We start from the raw sequence: 16,228 nt of genomic DNA on the forward strand, positions 1-16,228 counted from the left end.
ATATTTGGCGGACCCTGCCACCTTTCTGGCTTCAAACAGTGTTCTGGGGACCTTATTTTCCTCTGAGAACAGCTTGTTTATTCAGTTATGGGAAAAAAAAACATTTCTGATTTTGAATTATTACCTCATTCTTTTGTAATTATTAAAATTCTGAGTTTGAATTTCTTCCTCAAAACTCCATAATGCCCCTTTAAAACATTGAAAAATGTATTAAAATTATAAACAGAATGTGAGGACATTAGAGTTTTGACTTCATGTCAAAGACGTCTATGTATTGTGTTGCTAACCAGCTGCCCGTCCTTTCTCGTAATACCACTCTGAGCTCCCAGTCCTGATCAGTAGCTGCAATGGCTAACCGAGCTAACTAGCCAACGGCAGCTACAGCTGGCAGCAGTTATCGGTTACTCTAGTCACACGCCCCCTATTTGTTTGGAGGATGAATTTGAGAGGTATAGTAAGTTCTTACATATTGTGCCTTTAATAGTAGAAGAGATGTCACAGTGACAATTTGTCTGTGTGTTGTATGTTTTTTTTCTTTGTTCACCTTTTTTATGTTGTGAAGAAGAGGGACTCTTCTTGGACTGTTTTTGCGTCGCTGTGTCTTCCTCTTCCTGCGCCCGTCTCAGCAGCTGCTTTATCTCGTTGTCGTATTCGACCCACTCGGGCACTATCCTCGCAGCGGCCGTCAGCTTGGGCTCCTTGGTCTTTGGGTTATTGCACTGCAGCGGGAAAAAGCAGGCAAAACACATCACTCACACCACCAGTGCCACTTTCTTCCCACAAGTCATTTTGCCATTCCCAGCACTGTCTGTGGCAAGCATTCGGACCTAATTTGATTTCCAATTCTGTTAAAAGGACATTAGCCCATGTCTCGTGTCTGAATTACCAAGTGGTGTCCTATACCATAACGAGACAATGCTTCTTATTCCAGTCTGCTGGAGCCCGTCCAGTAATTCTCTTAATTAGTTTAGGAGACTCCAGTAGTCTCCGAAATGCCAAGTGCCTCGTGGACATTAATGGCCGGAAATGTGCACCTGCTTTTCAGTGCTGCAGCTTATAACCAACAAAGCTGAAAACTTGGTGGTATATAAATACTTTGTTTCAATTAACAGCATGTTTCAATACATGACAGAAGGGTTAAAATAAAGAATACAAAAGCGCCTTCTGGCCCCGAAATAAAAGGAACAGTCACATGTCATTAATTATTTAGCCATCGCCACATTTGTCTGTTAGCTTTTCCCCCACATTGCTCCACTAATTAGTAGATCTAATTGCTCTGAGACTCACCAGGTCTATAGTCTTTGCTGTGACTTTGGAGGTGTTGTCACACCACGTCTCACACCACAGCCACTCCTGTGGAAGAGACTTGATGACCACCTGGTGGATCATGTTGTTCGGGAGGTCCTAAAAACATCAGAAAACAAAATATGAAGTAAACGTGATAAATCAACAAAGTTATAATGTGATGATGTCATCTCTGAGTTACATACCTGGTCCAGGTTGGATAGACTGTTGGGGTCTTGGCTCAGGGCTTGGTACTGACCTCGCAATCTGTCCCCGGCTGCAATTTTACGGAACTTCTTCAAATCTACTACATACAGAGCGCTGGTTGAGTGAGAGAAGACAGAGAAAGCAGGTGTGAGAAAATGACTGCCTGAAAGCTCAGAGGAATGATGTAATAAAAATAAAAACGATGACTCGATAAAGATAAATACCCCAGGCACATGCGGATAATTGTACCTAACATGGCATGTTAATAAACTGAACAGTGTAAAGTATGTGGTTTCACTTATCACTTATTAGATTCAAGTCTGCCAGAGGATATTCACCACCTTATGTTTTCCAAGGGCTCACTGATGCTGATCATACTCCCCTCTCTGCCCCACAGAGCTAAGCAGCTCACTGGCATCCAATCAAGCCACTGTGGTTTTCTAACTTTTCTTTTTCCGTCCTCATCAGCCAGTTCTCTGTTCAGCCACCTGATTAGCCATCACATTGACAGACGGAGAGCTCTGTGCCACATGCCCAGCAAGGATTTCATACCTAATGCCTGATTTAATATGGCTGTATACAAAAAAACACATCCTAAGAAAGCCACAAGAAATGCTACTATAATTGGTGGGACCTAATCACTCTCTGTCAGTCCACAAAAATGTCCCCCAACCTTCCGTGGCCACGGTTCTTGCCCTAAGAGGCTGAAATTTGGCATGGAGGTCAACTGTGTGTACAAGTGTGATGGTGTGTGTTGGGTCCAGTCCCAACATCCCCCCTGAGGCCTTAAGCCCTGAATCCTTGCAGACTTTGTTGACGTCACCTGGTAAGTGTTGAGTGAGAGTGGCTGCAAGGGGCCAAAGTGATATAAATAGGAATGGGACAGCACTTTCGGCCATTTTACTTACTTTTTACTTTACTGGGTTTGGGACTTTTTTACTATATGTTTTTAAAATACATGTGTTTTAAAATATAAAATCAATGGCTGTCAGCTAGGTAGCCATGTCCAACATTTCTGTTTTTGAACATAAATTGTTGCATATAAAGTAATGACAATCAGATATTCAAGAGTGCCATCATCTGGATTTTCATTTTGCAGGCTTCACCTGGTAACCCATGGTAACCTTGTGTTAAACATCATATGAACTGTGGATAATTCCCAGGGCTGGAAGTAACTAATTACATCTACTCAAATAACTGTAATCAAGTCATTTTTTCAAAATGTTTTCAAGTCTGTAATTTTACTCGTACTAATGTATGAATTACATCATGTTATCTACTTAGTACTCAAATCCTGATTTTAAAAGTAAGTGAGTCCAATTTAAATTGATATCTAAACCTTTCATCTGCAATTTTGTGGCCAATAGGGTCATCTGATCATCAACAAGCCAATGACATACAGACAAAAAACACTAAACTGTGCAGCAGGCGCAGGTTGCAAGAGGTGACCATGACCACTGAGCAGAGCACAGTTGGGAGTAATTTAGACTGAAGATTTGAAAAACAAATGTGACTGAACGCCTGCTAATGACAATGCATTAAACATCAACGCTAAAGTAAAAAGCACAAAGTATTCTTCTCAGAGTATTAGTTACTAAGTATTATTCTAATACCAGTAGTTTTATTTGTAATTGAGTAATATTTCAGTAATAAAACTCTACTTGTACTTGAGTACAGATTTTCAGTACTCTTTCCAGCACTGTGAGATTGTAAAACTCTGTGAAGGGTTTCACTTTTTCTTGGATTTCCAGTTTCTGCGATCGAGACAGATCGAAGGAAAAAGAGGAACAAAAACAGCTAGAGCACTTCTAGCCTACAAATACAAAAATACACTTCCTTTTACTTCTGTCATATTTGGGCCTTGGAAGGAACAAAAAAAAAAAAAAACACACACACTCTCTCTTGCAGAATAATGAATAATTCCTCTACATAATCTACTGAATTGAAGCCGTGATGTATCGGCAAAGTGAAAGATGTATTTTCATGACTGTGAGAGATGTGCTGTATTTCGCAGTATGGTCTCTTTTAGACTTTTATTTATTTGTCACTCCTTTCATTCTGCTTCAGAGGCATGAATGTCCCCTGACTAAATAAAGTGGGTGAGTGGCCTGCAAGGAAGATGGTGGCTGTGGAAGCACAATGTTGAATGCTGATATATGGACATGCATGGATTTATTCTGCCACCTATCCCTGCTAGAAGTGGTTCCCTTCATTTTCCTTAGAAATGACAATAGAGTGAAAAGATGAAAGGGAGGCGATTGTACTGTTATTGTAGAGTGTATAGGCTGAACATCAAGTAAGGCATTCAAAACAGTTTGTGCTGCTAAATTGCACTTCACAGCTTTTAAGAAAGTGTACCTAATGTGGTATTTCCTGTGTCCTAGATGTGAGGCCCAGTAGCCAGTTTTCCAGAAGCGATAGCCTTCCATCTCTCTTCGGCTGTCACAAAACGGTGTGTAACCGTACGGTGCACCCTCCAGGTCTAAATCCCTCAACTCCTTCAGATCAGCTCGAACTATCTGTTTGAGAGAGGAAGAACATTGGTGAGTAGGGAGAGGACTGACAACACTTCAGCGCTGTTAGAAATCTCATCCCGTCTTCACACCAGCGCTGGGACTGATACGGACGAGTCTCTTACTTTCAGCCTGTGTCAGTTTAATTTGAAGCTCACCTGGTCGGCGTCCACAAAGATGATCTTGTCCACAGCCAGAGGGAACAGAACATCCAGGAAGAGGATCTTGTAGCCCCAGATTATGCGCTGCTTCTCAGTCTGCTGGTGGAGCCAGCGGGGCCACTTGTACTGTACCAACTCGTACTGAAATCCGTACGTCTCTGCCATGTGAGAGATGGTCTCCTAACCAAACCAGAAACAAACACAGGAGGTTAAATAAAGCAAATACAAGGGCAGATTTTTGAGTAACACTGAAGAAGTGTGCAAAATTCTGTTAACAATAAGGAACGGCTTACATAAACAACGAGCAAGAGACTACTACATGTTATACCATTGTCTGGGTGAATACTGGATTCTGATTGGCTGGAGGGTGTCAATTGACTTTTGAAATACAGACCACAACTCCTCAAGTAGTTCCAATGAAACTGTCTGTTCACCGCTCTAAATTAATGCGCCATAGCCTGTGTCTAAAATGAGTGGCACTGGCATCAGCTGGCTGCAGACACCTCGACGCGTGAAACAAAAAAAATTAAAAATTGACTTATTTACAATACAAAATGTAGCCATCAGTACTCATGGAGTGCATCATCCTCTGAACACCACTGGGCAGCGCTTGTAACATACAAGCTTCAAGAAGTAGCCTAGTACATTAAAACATGGGTAATGGATAACTCATAAAAAGGTGAGTAAACCATGTTTAATTTAAAAAAGCTGACTTTATGTGCGTTCACGCCCCACTACTGTCCCCCTGAACGCACTGTATCAAGTGATCCTACCGCTTCACATTGGCTTTTCAACTCACTCCTTCAGGCTGCAGCTGACCGGTCATTTGTTCGTGAAAATATGAATTAATTTGGGGACAGAGACATTGCTGGTTAGCTCGCAAGTCTTGTTCATTAACATGCTGTGAAATTATATTTAGTGTTTGTTGACCGTACGCAATGTTATTGACTTTGAATCTTTGAATCTCCCTTTGCTAAGTCGTATCTATGGTCCGTCCTATTTACTGGAGTAGTGAACAATGTTTCCATTACCTTATGAAATTGTAATGACTGTTTCAGCTATTAGTCAAACTCTCAGGTGTTAACAGAAACAAAAACTGAAAAATGTTATACTTTGATTGCAAAACACGTAAAAATATACATCAATGGTCTTCATGGGTTTTTTTCACCATGGTATAAGCAGGATAATGCCCCTCGAGGTGTCCATAATTCCATTAATTCCTGATAATGGACACCTTGTTGGGTATTATCTCTTACTTATGCTGCATATATATTTGCAGTGTTGTACTGTGATAGGCACAAGGTTTCATTACAGACAATTGCAATAAGCTGTTAAGCCAACTACAGGATGTCACAACCAACATTAGTGAGGAGGTTTATCTGGATTCTGTGAAGAAAAAAGTGTTGCGTTTAACATGTAAAGCGACAGATTATGCACTGCTAAATTCTGTCCAGTAGGAAACAGATAATGCTGGTTACTTTGTACGGCCTATCTGAGGCCCAGCCACTGATAGGCGGCCATGGTACAAGCATAATAAGGCAGATAAGGCAGAGTAATTCTTATTGAGACATAGTTGGACATCTGTATTCACAGATATTGGCATTGAAATGCCTGTTAGCCAAATCATAATGCAGGGCTGAAGCTATCAGTGTTAAAGTTTATACTGCAAGATATCTGAACATTTTGTATAAATAAACCTGTATCAACTTAAGACGTCACTAACATAAAAATGCAAACTGTTTAGCTTCACCTCCCTTCAAGCCATTTTCCTTTTGCTATTTTTAAACTCAACATGTGTCACAGAGGGCAGTGAATGTAGATTCCCCCCGCTATACAAAATCTGAGATTAGAAACAGAACATAAAAAGGAAGACAGAAAGCAAAGAGCTTTTCTTTGCTTTGTATGAATAAATCTCTGAAGAGCTGGAAAAAAGTTATTCTGAACAAGCAAGGGAAAAACATAATGCTTGTACAGAGTCATGACTACCTTGAAAGAGGGAGAGAGGTAATTCTTGAGGAACCAGAACTTGACAGGTGTGTTGGTGTGCCGGAGGACGGACACCATCATTATTCTGAAATAGACAGAAAGAGTGAAGAATCAGTTTGAGGATTTTAAAGGGATGTAATGTGTAGGATCTGAGATGTATCATAAGCGTGCGAGTGTGTTTGTGAAGTGAAAGCGACTCACCTCAGAAAGCGCTCATACAGATGGCCCGACGCCACAGAGAATATGTTTAGAACGTCCTCTTTCTTCTTCTCTGCATCATCCTTCTTGGAGCCGCCACCTGTGATGCTGTAAATGAGACCATAAGACTTGAGTCTCTTGTGTTTTGATTGATGCCTGTTTTTTATATAGTGACAGTGAATCAAGAACTAAGCCACAAGCCGCCATGCTTTTGTACAGCCATGAGTAACAACAGCGAGCAGAAAAAACATTTCCAAACACACCATGCAATACTGAGGTGTTTCATTTAAATGAACTGATAATGAGGGAAATGGCAATGCTCATGGCTTTGATGTGATTTTAACAGCGGTTCAGTTCTCCTGCTGCACTTGTTAGGAGCATTATGACATGAGATGTCAATTTTTGGTAACAGTAGAGATGACACACATCAAGCTGCAGAGTGCAGTCATGTGCACTACCCATGGTGTATAATTTTACCACACACTATTTGTTATTTTTGTAGCTGAATTAATGTGCGCCACCGGGAGCGAATGGGGTATAAATTGCGAAAATGCATTGTCAAACATTATAGTTAACTGTGCTTGTGGTTGGTTGGTCGATCAAAACCAATCACATCAGCTCCTCTCATTACATTTAAAAGCAACTTTTACCTTCGCTGACAGTTTGGTTATATTGCGGGAAGTCTAGAGAAACTAACAACCTCCTGTGGGACTGCAGAGTTGTGAGGAAATGCACGGCAGCGCATTCTGTTTCTTTTTAAAGTAGACATATTCTGCTCATTTTCAGGTTCATAATTTTTATTTTGGGTTACTACTAGAATAGGTTTACATGCTTTAATGCTCAAAAAAAGATCAGTTTTCTCATACTGTCCAGTTCTGCAGCTCTGTATTCCCCCTCTGTCTGTAACACTGTTTTAGCTACTGTCTCTTTAAGGTCCCTCCTGAATACCCAGTCTGCTCTGATCAGTCAGCTCACACACGCCTGAGCCAGCACCGCTAACAACAACAGAGCAGCGTTACTAAATCAATTCTTACGTGCCAAACAAGCCGCTAGGAAGGTAGGAAGGGAAGCAAACGGAAAAAAACTAACTTACTAACTTTTTAATAATGAAAGTCAAGTTTAGACACATTTCTTGAGATTTTATTTGGGAATTTTGATATTCCACTTCCAGTTAATGTATAAATACAATTTACATGTGGTACCGTATTGTAGTAAAAACACAAAATGAAGATTAAAATACAAATGTGATCCAGTGTTTTGCTGGTTCTCTTTTATTTAACAAACATGTCAATTAATATTTGGAGGCATGGTTATTTTCTTAATAAATTGATTAGTTGTTTGGTGTATGAAATGTCAGAAAATGGTAAAAAATGTCGATCAGTGTGTTCCAAAGCCTAGAAAAGTTATAGTCCTAAAATGTCATGTTTTTCTCCACAATCCAAAGATATTCACTTCACTGTCACAGAGGAAAGAAACCCAAAATATACACGTTTAATAACTTTTTTGTAACATTACTCTCAAACAAGAATTTGGTTGAAAACAATTGAAAAAACTTAACTAAAATAAAATTATCAACCGGTTCTGAGGGAATAACTGTTTTGACTGTGTGACTTCCATGTATTGTGTTGAAAAGCAAGTTTAGTACGCTAACCAGTTAGCCCTTGCCGATCCTGGTCCAAATCTCCTGTGCTAGCAACGGGAACACTGACACTTTCCAGTCCAGACCACTAGCTGCATGGCTAACCGAGCTAACTAGCTAACGGCAGCTACAGTCGGCAGCAATTGGCAGTTCCACAGGTGATTTACAGCCCCCTATTTGTTTGAGTATGAATTCAACAGGTGACCGATTCTTACATATTGCATTAAAAGAGTTGGTGATTGATTTAATAGCTGACAACAACTGTTGAAGCTCTATATAAAACTAAGAAAAATGTGTCTGTTTATGCCTCTATGAAACTGAATAATTTAACCACAGTATTTATGAATAGTCATGATGAGTCTGCTCCAACGCATCACATTGCAATTATAAATGCAATGCTTCAGGCACCATTTTTTGCCAGACACTGAGACACAGACATGGTCTGGTGTTGTAAGATGAGGACACAGAGACAGAACTGGTGAGAATGGGTCATCCTGAGGGAGACAAATGATTAAAGGAGAGAATTTAATTTTCAAATTTTTTTTTTTATGAAACTGAATGAACTGTGTGTGTTTGTGTGTGTCCTGAGGATATTACCATCTCTAATGCTGTTCATTTGCACTGAATTAACTAGTGTTGCAATAATTAGCCAATTATTTTATTGGTTGACTGTCAGAAAATGTGTTGACCCTAATTTTGATAATCGATAGTTTACTTTGTTTATAAGTAAAAATGACAAATCTGCTACTCCTAGTTTTTTTTTTTTTTTAAATAAAGGGAGTAATTAATAAGGGGAGGTTTTGAGAGTTATTTGGGGCTTGCCTTCAAAATCTAATTCTCCTACTGTGGTGTTCGGAGAGCCACCTAAATACTAAACCAGCACCTCACCCTTCAATGTACCTTCAGGGAAAAAAATAGCCTGAAGCGTCACTTTACACAACTTGCCTACACAAAAAGTAGTGCCTATCTAATCAGTTCATTACTGTTGAGACTAAATCAACTATAAATTCAATTCAAGTAAGTAAATAAGAGTGAGTGTAAAGTTACCAACTAAAATGTTTTCATATTGAGATATAAGGACGCTCTCTACACCTCGGAACACAGCAACATACCCTTGGCACTACAGAAGAGCACTGGCTCATGATGCAAGGCACATTTAGCGGACAGAAATCAGGATATGTGCTGGAGGGTAGATGTGTCTGCAGTCAAACTGTGTGTCCTTGTCTACAACAGACTGCTGATGAGTGAAGGACTGTCTCTCCCTCACTCAATCACAACCACAGCCTCGGCCCCGAGGCTCCGGGAAGACACCAGTGAGTGAGAGGGAGGTGTGAAGGGATGGGAGGGAACATACTGTTTGTCTCTGCATGTCCTCTAAAACCAACTCTGACACATACAAACAAGAAACTGACTGGAAAGCAGGTCACATCCAAGCACAAACCCATTCGTGGCTCAGGATGTTGCACAACTTTTCATTACCATTTTGTATTTTTTTGTGGTCTGTTCCACTGAAAATGCATTCAGTGCATTTCCCCGCCTGTACTCCTCAAACCAAAGCACTGCTAGCTCTTGGGGAGTCACCGCACATCTGTAGAGTCTAGGGATACCGACTGCCTGCCATGACTAAGCCAGCCATTATGAAGGGCCTCCAGCGCTACAGTGGGGCCCCCTGTAGATAAGCAGCTTTAGAGGGTCAGGTGAGAGCCCGTTTGGATGACTCACTCAAGATAATCTGGACCTCTGGAATGATCAACAAAGCTCTGAGTAAATCCTGAGCAGTGGATGGCCATAACCGGACAACACTCTACTTGTGTTTTTCCTCCAGCTCTGTAGAAAGCAATTCTCTAACATCTGTGAGGAGATCATTCAAAGAAATAAACATTAAAATGTGAGCCAATGAGCAGACAAAAAGACCAACAAACAGATAGTCGATATATAGCACAAATTCACTGGAGAGCAAAACTTTCGCGTTTTTCATTTTTTCTAAGGTTATTTGCATACTGTTCAATGTATAAGGGCACAGACACACCGACCTGACATCAAAGAACAAGCAGCAACAGAGGCCAACTGTTGTGCCGTCTCACGTCGTCTGTGTCTCGGCCAAATCCATACCACCAGGCGGCAGTAGGCTGTATTCGTCATCGAAAAAGAGAAACTGCAAGACTCAGGAACGTGGATATAAAAATTGCTGTTATGATTAAGTAGCATTTGTCGAACATTTTCACACCACTTTTGCTAATGTAGCCACTTTTCATCAAGCCTTTGATAAAAGTTGCAAATGGTGAATAGTCGGAGCTGAAGAATAAATAGAACAAACACTAAACAGGTGAAATTATGGATACTACAGTGACAGGCTAAGGGTGACTTTCCCTTTCTTTTTTGTTTGTTTCCCTTTTCGTGCAGAGATTTCCTTCGCTGAACAGACAACCAGAGTGATTTCTCTCACCAACTGCCCCCCTGCTGTTTCAACAAGCTCGATGGGACAAAAAGCCGTCAACAAGGGTCAACTAGTGTGGGACAAACTGCGACCACTAGGGCCACAGACGCTCACTGATGGCCCCGACATTGGCCAACAGCGGATCGTCAGCCTGTTGTGTCTAAATGATGCTCATACTCCGACCTTGTTTCAATTTTGAAGCGTCAAATGAGGACCCAGTGACAATAGTTGCTTTTCTGCAGCTGAGGTACCTTTTTGGACAGAGCTAAAAAAACAAAAAAAACATAAGGAAACATTGAGAGGGAGAGAGAGAGAGAGAGAGAGACAGAGAGAGAGAGAGAGAGAGAGAGAGAGATATCACAGCTGAGGTGATGTGCACCGCTCTGCCCTGTGAGGTCACATTGCTGTGAAATCTCTAATCAGTAATTACCAAATTCAGCTGTCATGAAAACTTATCCCACTTCTGTAATACTGAGGTCAATTTTGTTAATTCACCATGGAAAACATCCTCATTACAACAACTTACTACTCTGCAATTCAGTTAGTTTTCTGAGACAGTCTGCGTAACACCTTGCTCTTGACCATACTGAGCCGCAACATGTACAATGTTACAGACAAGACCATTCTCAGTTTACAAATAGCAAATACATGTAGTAGTACAACCACTGTCTATTATCTGGATTCAGTTTGGAAAAATCTCAGTTTGGAAAGATGAACATCTCCCTCAAGTAACACAGACACTGACTCTCTCTCAAACCTTGTGTGGCCCTGATGTTTCTGATTTCTCAGAGGAGCATCAGGGAAATTAAACCCTAAGTTTTTCAGGCTACAGTAAGAGTTGCAAGAAGGTACAACTATCCTTCATCTTCCTCCCACCCAGATACAAGGTGAGAAAGCTTAAAAGAAAGGAATCACAAAACAAAGGAGAGGATGTATCTATTTTCCGGCCCATTATTGCTCCATGGCGATAAAGCTCTCTGTAAAGACGAGAGAATTTGTAACAACTCTGACGCACGGCTCCACCTCAGTAATTCTTCAGAGGTGTTAGATCAATGCATGGCCTTTAGTCCCGCCCTTTACAACGAATCCCTCAAAGCAGCCTGAGGTTAGGTACAAAGTCATGGGTACAAAAACATCTTTCCTTGAAAACCAACACGATTTTTTAAGGACCAATGGTCAGGGTCTAAAAATGTTTTATGTTTGCAAACCATTCACTGTTAATGTGCTGTGTGCGGTTATTTCACAATGTATTTTTGTGGGAGCATCATTCAGAACCCGGTTAAAAAGTATTTTCTTTACAAAGTTTTAGCTGTAAAACTGGCAAATATTTCTTCGAAACTTTGTGTCGTGTCTCTCAGGGGGAATTGAATTTGGTGGTTGTCAACAGTGTTTTCTTCCTACCTGCTTTTTTTAATTAATCATCATTTACAAACTTAAGCTGAGACCAGCTGCCTTCACTGGATGTTGGAGTGTGATTGCTACAGTTGGACTCAACGCCTGTCTAAGACTGGTTGTATAGAGAATAATTGACTAACACTAACAGTTTGGAAAATATAAGACTTTTCAAACTCAACATGATGAGTGGCTTCCCACTCTTAAGATTTATGTGCCCTTGTTTTGAAAGGCAGACACGCTGGAAACATGCCCAAGTAAATACTCTCTCCAAATGCAGCAGAATTCAGGTATTTTTTTGATTCATACATCACAGCCACTTAAGAAGCAGTTATGTCTCTTGAAACCATCTTATTAAACCTATTTTTTAAACCTATAAGTACTTTCATTACTCAAATGCAAGCATACCATGGGAAACGGTCTTAAGATTACGTTCAATTATAAATCTATTCATCCATCTATCTAACCACTCTCAGCTTCTTATCTGGTCCTGGTCAGGATAGAGGCAGCGGGCTATACCGGCTAGCACTAAATGTTGTTCTCCCCAGTGGCACCCTAGAGCTCCTAATAGCAGATGCCACGGCCAGGAGGGAATTGTAATCCCTTCAGCTTGTTTTGGGTTGCACCTCGGGGAGTCCTCCCAGTTGGACAAGCCGAGAATACCTCTACAAGAAGTGTTCAGGAAGCATCCAGATCACTCAGACAGACGAACTCCCTGAATTTGCTTGTTTCAAGTTGAAGGAACAGTGATCACCAGAACATGCTTGCAGTAAGATATAGCTCTTAGTGCAATTACTCAAGGACTGGATGGCTCATAGCAACAGCCAGCAACACACACTATTCACAGACACCCCGATATATAGGATCACATACCTTCCTTTCATTGAATGACATAAAGACTGGATGAGCAAATGTCCAAGACCCCTCCAATATCAAGAGTAATTAAGTACGAATAATCCTAATTTACGTCTTATTTTTTCATGTTTTCCATTATTTCTAAGGTTATTTGCATAATGTTCTATCTTTAAAGAGCCTAGACACACCAAAGTGACATCAACGTAGCCCACTGTTGTGCCGACGCATGTTGCCTGTGTCCCGACAAAAAATCTGCAAAGACTACAGCCGACAACTAAGTAGCTCGTACGTTCTGCGCCTGCATGAGAAGAAATAACTCCGTACCACCAGGCAGCAGTAGTGTGTATTCGTCATTGAAAAAGAAACATTTTCACACCACTCTTGCCAATATAGCCACTTCGGGAAACTGTCTGATAAAAAGTTGCAATAGGCGCTGGTGAAAAGGCGGAGCCGTAAAATAAGGACAAAATGGTGCTGGGTGAAGTCATGGCTACTACAGCGACAGGCTCAAGGGAGTTACCCTTTCTTTTTTTCCGTTTCTATTCTCATGCACGTATTTAGCTGAACAGCCAATCAGAGTGAATTCTCTCACAGACTGCCACCGCTGCCAGTTCATCATGCTCAGTTGATTGAAAAGCTGCCAACAAGGGAAGACTAGTGGTGCAGGACACATCACAAAAACTAGGGCCACAGATGTTCACTGGTGGCCCCAACATTGGCCAATGACAGACCATACTGAGGCAGAACAGACAGTCTAAAAATCAGACCCCAAACCATCCAATAACAGCATTATATACGCTAAAGAACATCTCACTGGTTCCACTGTCCCACGACCATGATGCAGTCTGCACTGCTCCAAATGAATCAACAATTCAACAGTTTCCAGCACCCTGGTATTGCTGTGGAGTCCCCTTAGGCAGGACACAAGTTCAATAACAAAACAACACTTTGGTTCATATCAGGCTGCTGTTCCTCCCAGTCAAGCTCCTTCAGGGTTTACTCATATGAGAACTGCTGTCCTCTAGGAGAACTCCAGCCGGAGTTACAGTTTCAAAACACAGTATATAAGTATGGCTTTGTGTACGTATGTGCAGTACGTTATCTTTGTGTAGATATTTCTACGCACTTAAGTATGTATGGATAAAAACATGTTATAGAGGCTGAAACACTGAAATAAATAAATGCAAAAGAAAGCATGAAAATGGAAATATCATATTTAGCAGCTTTACAGTTTTACCACATTCTGAAAATATTAAGTGATTCTCATTCATTACAAAACTTGATAGAGTAGCGCAGCATCTGAAAGCAACCAATAAACACTGCATGCTAATGAGAATGAAATAAGTTTCAGGTGTTAAATGGGTTGCAGCAACACTGCCTACCTTTTCTCAAAAGTGCTCCAAACACTTCACACAGCAAGCATTAAGTGAGAAGACAGGATCACACAGTTAGGAAGTGTTGGGGGAAACACGCACACAAATGCACACACACACATACCTACAGAAGCACATATTTTTTGCAAGACTAGATCTTACAGCATAATATAGCAGTCTGGGTCGAGGGGAGGAATAAGATCTCCTGAAACCGCAACGTATAATTGACAAACAGAAGGCACATCAGGAAAGAACCCACCAATCAATGAGCTCACAGTTGTTACTGTCACTCAGCTGGAGGAGGGTTTAAAAGTTACAAAAAACAACCAAATTTTAGCTGTATGTAGGAATAGATTACACACCTTGCTATGGAGTCCCATATGCCTTTGCTTTCACTATTTTCACTTAGAAGATCTTCACTGATCTTGTCTGCCTTTTTCTGTACCTGTAATAAGAAAGAAGACACAGAACATTGATTTTTTTTCAGTGATTTCATCAAGTCTAATATCAATTTATTGCACGTGTAGTAATGTCCAGTGATATTAGAAATATTCTACACTCAGCCTTGAGACACTCACTCTGACTTTGATGATCTTACTGTGGAAACTGTTCAGCACAACTATGACATCACCAGCATCTGCGGGGGAATCGGTTCCATCGTGCCTGAAAACGAGGATAAAGAGTGAGAAAGTGATGATCTGCAGCCAGTTAGTCTGAACTGAAACTTGGAAACGTCCCAACAGACTGGAAAATAAACCGTCAAAATTACATAATTTACAAAATAGCAGCAATTCAATACAACAACACAACATGTTATTTAAATACTGATGATCTTTAATTCTTTATTGGTCATGACTATCATTCTACACATTTAAGTACAGCCTAGTCATATTAATATGTAATTCAGACATAACGAGAGGTACTCTTTAACCCATAGTATATATATCAAATCACAAATTTGTGGCTAAGCCACGGACATGACAATTGTGAGAAGTTAAGAACGTAAAAAAAACCTTCCTTAATTTTTCATGAGAGCCTATCTGATATATCAGTCAATATTGGCCTATCACAGATATAGCGATTTTTTTTTTTACTGTGTCAGCCCCAAAAATCCATTATCTAGATATCAGTAGTAGATTCAAGCTGGCAATAAAATCAGTTGCCTATGGATGGCGGTCAGTGTTTTGTCCGCTGCATACCAAAGCTCAATTGACTGAGCAATCATCCATGATACAGCTTTAAATTAAGGTTAGTCATAAAGCTTTTTTTAATGACATATCTTAAAATCCAACTGAAACCACAAGAGTTGTCCTCTTTTGCGATCAATAATAATTGTCAAACTCATTTTCAGATTTAGTGGTAATATTTCTTATTAATTAAAAAAACATTGCTCGAGATATAGGAAAAAGGGTTGGAGCAGGCAGGCCAGTGTATGTGTTGGACAAGTGAGCCAACAGGAGTACAGATATGATGTAACCAATGTTGTGCTGTTAACTGCTGATTAGGGCTGCAAATAATGATTGTTTTCATTATTGATCAATTTGCATGTAATTTTCACAATTAATTGATTAATCTATAAGACTAAAAAAAAATAATCTAATTTCCAAGAATCCAACTTCTTCAAATTGATTCTTTTGTCCAACCAACAGTCCAAAACCCAAAGACTCTTCTCTTACTACCGTTAATGACAAAGAAAAGCAGCAAAACCTTACATTTCAGAAGCTGGAACCAGCAAATGCAAGACATGTTCGTTTGAGAAAGACTGAAATGATGAATTGATTATCAAAACTATTTTTCTTTTGATAAACTAAATGATTAAACGAACAAGTGTTGTGGCTCTATAGCTGACAAGCATTTACACAACTCGGCTGGTTGACATGTTTTAACCATGGCAACAGTAAAAGGAAATACATACAGTAGGCTCCCTCTCATGAGGGAGACAACAGCAGCTAATGGACAGACAGACAGTGTGAGCACACACTTAAAGCGGATACTGGGACAGCTGCCAGGGTCACACTCTGACTATATTCATTACCCTCCATCATCATTAAGAATCACCTCACCATTATTTTATCCATCACTACTTTCCAGCCATGCTGTATACACTGGTAGATATAATGACAAAGTCTCTACGGTATTGACTGCGTAACACTGGCCGTTCACTGCAATTGTTTTAGGGCTGA

General features: G+C 40.4%; 1 protein-coding gene across 1 annotated transcript in view; it reads right to left on the bottom strand.

Moving 5' to 3' along the window:
* The window catches only part of uggt2 (UDP-glucose glycoprotein glucosyltransferase 2), a 45,841-nt gene that overhangs the window by 2,257 nt on the left and 27,356 nt on the right, over window positions 1-16,228 (bottom strand). The window contains exons 31-39 of the mRNA XM_073473312.1: window positions 14,624-14,708; window positions 14,408-14,490; window positions 6,353-6,457; window positions 6,152-6,236; window positions 4,163-4,345; window positions 3,850-4,010; window positions 1,491-1,605; window positions 1,288-1,404; window positions 545-719 (exon numbers count right to left, since the gene is read on the bottom strand). Coding sequence (XP_073329413.1) covers window positions 545-719; window positions 1,288-1,404; window positions 1,491-1,605; window positions 3,850-4,010; window positions 4,163-4,345; window positions 6,152-6,236; window positions 6,353-6,457; window positions 14,408-14,490; window positions 14,624-14,708 — 1,109 coding nt within the window. The remainder of the gene's footprint in view (window positions 1-544; window positions 720-1,287; window positions 1,405-1,490; window positions 1,606-3,849; window positions 4,011-4,162; window positions 4,346-6,151; window positions 6,237-6,352; window positions 6,458-14,407; window positions 14,491-14,623; window positions 14,709-16,228) is intronic.

Source organism: Pagrus major, chromosome 9 (assembly GCF_040436345.1).
Source record: "Pagrus major chromosome 9, Pma_NU_1.0".
NCBI classification, from domain to species: domain Eukaryota; kingdom Metazoa; phylum Chordata; class Actinopteri; order Spariformes; family Sparidae; genus Pagrus; species Pagrus major.